This window comes from Lithobates pipiens, unplaced genomic scaffold (assembly GCF_037356315.1).
Source record: "Lithobates pipiens isolate NorthernLeopardFrog02 unplaced genomic scaffold, aLitPip1_a1.2 Scaffold_8, whole genome shotgun sequence".
NCBI classification, from domain to species: domain Eukaryota; kingdom Metazoa; phylum Chordata; class Amphibia; order Anura; family Ranidae; genus Lithobates; species Lithobates pipiens.
In genome coordinates this window covers 290,823,224-290,829,223 of record NW_027507903.1, presented here as the reverse complement: position 1 = coordinate 290,829,223, position 6,000 = coordinate 290,823,224, and the positions used below count along the sequence as shown (strand labels likewise).

The 6,000-nt window shown below is 39.7% G+C and overlaps 1 protein-coding gene across 1 annotated transcript in view; it reads right to left on the bottom strand.

Annotated features, from left to right (window-relative positions):
* Positions 1-4,089: 4,089 nt before the first annotated feature.
* The window catches only part of TSPAN17 (tetraspanin 17), a 61,698-nt gene continuing 59,787 nt past the window's right edge, over positions 4,090-6,000 (bottom strand). The window contains exon 8 of the mRNA XM_077472418.1: positions 4,090-5,220. Coding sequence (XP_077328544.1) covers positions 5,155-5,220 — 66 coding nt within the window. The 3' untranslated portion in view covers positions 4,090-5,154. The remainder of the gene's footprint in view (positions 5,221-6,000) is intronic.

Genomic DNA, 6,000 nt, shown 5'->3' with positions numbered 1-6,000 from the left:
GAAACCATCATGTTAAACCACTGCCTGCAGAAGGTTGGGACACTGGTAAATAGAAACATTTTAAGCAACTCTATATAACCCCCTTTTCAACCACAAAATAAAAATACAGAGTGGGACCAGCATCGCTCAGAGATCAGCACGAATACAATTTTAAATGGCAAGTATAAAAATTGCTTATCCATTGAGGGACACAAGGATTTAGAAACAGTCAGTGTGTGTAAAAGGCAACCCTGACCAATCCAAAATACTGGGAACCATCTAATAGAGGTAACTTCAGGATCAATGCCCGAATTATCACATAAAAAAATAAAATAAAAAAATAAAACACGTCAGGAGGAGATCAACCTGGTTCTCCAGACCAGAGATGCCCCTGCCATTGGGAATGGCCCTACCTGATGAACACAGAGCCCAACACTGTGGAACCCACTAGCAAGCTACCAAGACAGGTGGGTCAATGCAGAACCAGACAAATAAGACCACGTGGACAGAAAGACAAGTATTAAGACAAAAATTTTCTGCTGATTTTTTCTTTCAGATTTACCAAAACCATATATGAGGTCAAACCTTAGGAGTTTCAATGTGTATGCCATCAGGCAGGCCCTTGCACTACATGTTTTTTGTTAAATCTGAAGACAAAAATCAGCAGAAAATCTGATATAGTGTGTATGGGGCTTTAGAATAACAAATCCCCTGAAAGGAGTTTGGTCAACTAAAGTGGGTTCAAAAAGGAATATTCCAGCTGGTCTGCATGAAAAGGCTGAAGCCTTATAATGCTAACCCTTAGAAGCCAAAATAAGAGGAGAGATTTCCAGGACAGGCAACCAATCTTGCAGCAAGATATCCACAAGACATGAGATTCCTCACAGCAGGATATTTTCCATAGATAGCCAAATAACTCTTGAAATCAAACAAGGTACCCACTCTCCAACTAAGACTGACTGAAAGAAGAAAATGGTGAAAGGAGACACTGGCACTTGGGTAGTCAAGAATACGAATATTACAACCCAGACTGGTGCACAAGATACTGGAAGAACAAAAGGGAGGAGCAGGGATCCATCCACCTAAATACCTGTAAACATCTCTAGGTCTGAGAGGCACTTTTCAAACCTGCCTACCGTGCTCTTGGAAGCATTTGGCCCACGATTACCCACCAAAACATCCTCAGCCAAGGGGCAGGAAAGAAGTAATCTAGAAGGACTTTCAACTAGGCTTCACATCAGCCACTGAGGAGAGGACCCAACTTGAATTGGGGAAAAAAAAAAAAAAAAAAAAAGTCTCCAGATATACACCAATACACCAGGGGCCACTGACAGCAGGATCCCTATGTGTTCTAGCTGCAGACAACCCTAGGAAGCACTGGGTCATCTAGTGATGAATACTTCCCATCACACAGGAGATGAACAGCCATGTGCTGTATACCCTTTTGTCTATGTGGAGACCACCCAAAATGGAAGAGTGCTAGATGTCTTGCCTTTTGCATCATCCAGCGAGGGACTACCTAACCACCAAACTTCCTGAGGTGAAGGCCCTGAAATACTTAAGTGATGTCCAACAGAGACCAGGTCAAAATACCACATCTCAGAATCCCCTGAGAAAGCAGAACCAGATTGAAGCCCTAAGCATAGGGATGCACCCACAGGCATGGCCCATACAGAGTGGGGAAACTACATCATGAGACTGACGTGTAGCACCAGCAACATTTTGTTCCAAAAAGACCAGCTTCATATCCCATCTTGAACCAAGGCTCCAAAAATGTAAGAGAAGGCTGAAAAATTGAGAATCAGAAGAAAAAGAAACACACATTGGGAGGGTATTCCTTTGGCACTCTAAAAGCCCTGAAAATCGAAGGGGGAAGAATTTTCCCCATGCATAAGAAAGATATCACACTTAAAGATGTGAGCCAAGAAACCTCTCCTGAAGGTGAGCCTGAGCCACAGCCACCCACACTGACCACCTGAGAAGCCTGATCTATTCGATGCTTGCAAATATTAGGCTTACCTGAAGGGTTCTGGAAAACTAACCAGCTTTAAGGCTGGTCATTCCAAAACGGGGAGGTGCCTGAAGAAAAAGAAAAAAAAAGGCACTAGGATGGACATAGTCCAGTCAAGCAGCAACAGAAGGCTCTGAAGGAGATCACAAAAGTTAGGTCTTTATTACAAAAGGGAATAGCAGGAATGGATCCCTGTTGATCTTGTAGGTCAGGAGGTTCCTCAGGAGTGGAGCAATTCTAGTTTCAGCAGCATCTGAGCATTAACATTCCTGAATAGGAAAGTGTAAATCCATGCAGGATACCATTCTATAGGACCAATTCCTACCAGTATAGAATGAGGGCTCCTAGAAACTAAGGAAACAAGATCAATCCGTGAAGATTGACTGCTAAAGGGGGAGAAAAAAAAAAGAAAAACACACACACCACAAAAAGGTCACTGTGCAGATAAACACAGACAAATGAAATTAAAAGTGGCTTGAGCAGGGCATTTCATCAGGATTAGCCATCCAATGTAAATTGGGTCACACAGACTGATACCGAAGACACTTGTTTCTCCATGGCTTTTGTAGCGTCCACTTCAGAGGTTACCATTCCTGCAAATATTCTCTCCTGTGGTTGGCTACCAAGTGAGAACATCTTCAGCATTTGACTGACATGAAGGGGTATTCCTGATAGTCTACCCCAATCAAGCCACTTTATTGCAACACTACCATTATTTATTAAAAAACGTTCTTATCTACATAATCCAGTGTGCTCAGTTTTGCGTTTGTATTTTCTTTGTTTCTTATATGGTCTTTGGACATAATTTAGCGCTTCCAAGGACACACATTTGTCTTGGTACATATGAAAGGGACCTTACTCATCAGAAACCGGGTCACACCTTAGGCTGTGGACCTGGCGATAAACCTAGATGTTTATGGAATTCAAAAGGAGAGGAAAAAAAAAAAAAAAAAAAAAAAAGAAGTCTGGCTTACATTTTTTTTCTGTTAGCCAATGTCCCATCTCCTGTAGGCAACAGTATAACCCAATTGTCAACATAGAATTCCTGTGTCCCTTAATGGATGAGAAAGTGCAGTTTTTACTGGCCTAATTTGCAAGACAACCAAGAACAAATCAACATAAAAAAAGAAAAAAAAAAAAAAGGGAGATGAGCTTTTCCTAGCTTGAGTTATAGCCACAAGAGGGCAATATTTGATTATTTTCTTGCTTTTTTTTTATACAAGACATTATAAATGGATTGCAAGTGAAGTAATCATGAAAAAAATAAAAATAAAATAATACACACACAACCTTTTGTCATTCCAACAGTGCATATAGGTGAGCCCAGTCTAAACATGTTCACATCATTTACAGAGTGAACAACATGGTTACAGCTCACAAAATGGCAGTTTTGACAGGAAATGCAACTCATCTATCTAGGACTCAGTGACATCAGAGGCTCTATGGCATTGTTATTAGAGGATTCAAAGCCTACTGCCACTGTTTGTAAAACTGCCTATCACAATTTACAGTGGCTACTGAGCTTCAGTTCAAAGCCTGCTGTAAATATGAAGGCTCCCCTGACCTTACAAATCTGAATAGTTTATTACTTTAGAAAAACAGCTGAAAACCCTTGATCTGGGCACAAATTTGAAATGAAGGATAAAGGGATACTTATAAACAGTCAAAATGTTTTGTGCAGAAAAATGGCTGGGTAGATTTAAAATGCAGCATAAAAAAAGTACGACCTTGGTCATTGTACATGGAATGTAGCCTCAAGGTATGGAATGATTAATTTGGTCTATACGACTAACCAGGGAACCACGTTGACACATCACACAAAACAAGTTAAGGAAAAAAAATAAAAAAGGGCGCAAGTCTGCCGTTTTGCATCTACTCTCACGGCATCGGACCAATTTCTTGAAGTTACAGTCTTGAGAATCAAGATGTACTCTGTTAGGAGGAAAAAAAAAAAAAAAAAAAAAAAAAACATGTAGGATATAAAAGAAGAGCATAGAATGGATGCTTAATAAAAAAAAATTAAAAAAAATAAAAAAGTGTGTCAAAACAAAAATACTAGATATCTCTAAGATATAAAAAGGGAACAAAGATTTGTCCAATACAATCAACTAGCCCATTTTATTGTCAGGCATCCAGGCTTTTCATAAAATATGGTGAACAAATAGCTGGCTGCTAGCAGTTATGAAAGTTAAGGGAAAAAAAAAAAATTGTAAACAATTTTATCATTAAGATGGCAGTAAATGTTTATATATAGCGCATAACATGCAATTATGTTAAGGGAAAACCAAGGCCATTAGGCAAGCACATATTGGGGGGTAAAAAAAGAAAAGGGGGGTGATGGGTGGGGTGAAGATCCAAAACTATGCCGTATCTGGCTTGGAGGTACTACAGTACAGCAATCCCTCCAGTGCTATTGGGCTATGCAATTTATGCCTGATACCTTAAGCAATTAGTTTACAGTCAAGTAAAATGATTCCAATGTCGTTAACCAAGGCCTACATCACCAGTCTAGTACAAAGAAATCCACAGACAAATGACAAACCACCCCTCTCCCCCTTAAAAAAAAAAAAATTAAAAAAAAAAAAAAAAAAAAAAAAAGGGGCGCACATCAGCAGCTCTATTGAATGATGATCTATTGAATACCAAACTATAAATGCTGCAAAAGCTCCAGTGTTTGACAATCCAGGGTTCAGAGGTGGACACTCCACACCATCCTGGAAGCAGTTTTTATACAAGAGTAGTCCCTTCCAGATTCATGGCTTAGAAGACATGTCAGGTCCAAATGGGGTGTAGTCTCTCCTGTTTGTTATATAGATATATAATATATTTATAAATATAAATCACTGTCACACTGCCCTTTCTGTATGATACATGCACATATATTACACCTTTGCTTCCAATGCCGGCCCCTCCAAGGAGGGGAGGAAGTTTGGATTTATGTGGGTCTTGTTGCACAGATGGACGTCATTGTTCCCCAATCAGCAGGACAGAACACGCTGCATTTATATCACCTCATCCACACTCAAGAACATTCCAAGTAATACTATAAAGTACAGGGAGGTATTCCAGTATCAGTTCATGCTGAGTAGTCTCTGCTGTTACGGTTCAGTCCTGTAAGGCAGGCTACAGTGTCCAGGAGGCTCAGGGGTATTCAGGGCAATGTGTCACCAGTTCGCCTTCACAGCTCTAATGTCACTAATTAAATTCTGAGCCAAGCAGATCCCAAAAATCTGAAAAACATGACAAAAAAGTAAAACCTCTTTATTTCATGCACGTTTTTAATAAAAAATAAATTATATCCATATTTTTCAAAAGTTACTATATACACATCCACTACATAATGGCCCTGTAATCCAATTTAAAGGAAATCCTTTCTTCCCATTTTTCTGGCTCTTGTAACATTTTCTGTGAGCTCCCAAGCCTCTGCCTCCCCCTCACTTCCATTTGTTTGAATACAGCCAGTGCATATTAGTTGGGTTCATGTCCATTGCTCTACGCACACTACAAATCCCAGGTCCATAGTCCCCAGTCCATCTGGGGAGTAAAGAGGGTGGCTACATTCAAACATACAGTGGAACCAGAGTACAAAAGGTAGCTGCCCGCCAACAGAAGTCAGGTCACAGTAGCACAAAGGAGTTTGGGGATTTGAAGGAAGCCGAGAGCAATAGAAGGTAGATTTGCAAGTTAAAACTTTATACTGTAATAAATTTTTGCCTTTTTAAAAATCTGAATTGTGTCACTTTAGTGAGAACCCCACCCAAAATAGTTAGATTTTTGTCCAATTGATGCCTATTTTTTTAGCATCAAACTCTTGTTTATCTCTTTTGCAAAATTTATAAAACTCCCAACAGAAATTTGCATCTCTGCTTCACAATACTGGTGTTTTAATCCTTTTTGCCTTCTACATGAAAGGCCAAGACCTGTCCCCCTATAAATAAGGCACATGTCAAACTGAACTTACATAACATCTAACCAATCCGTGTCTGCAAGAGTTTAAAAAAGCTGATGCA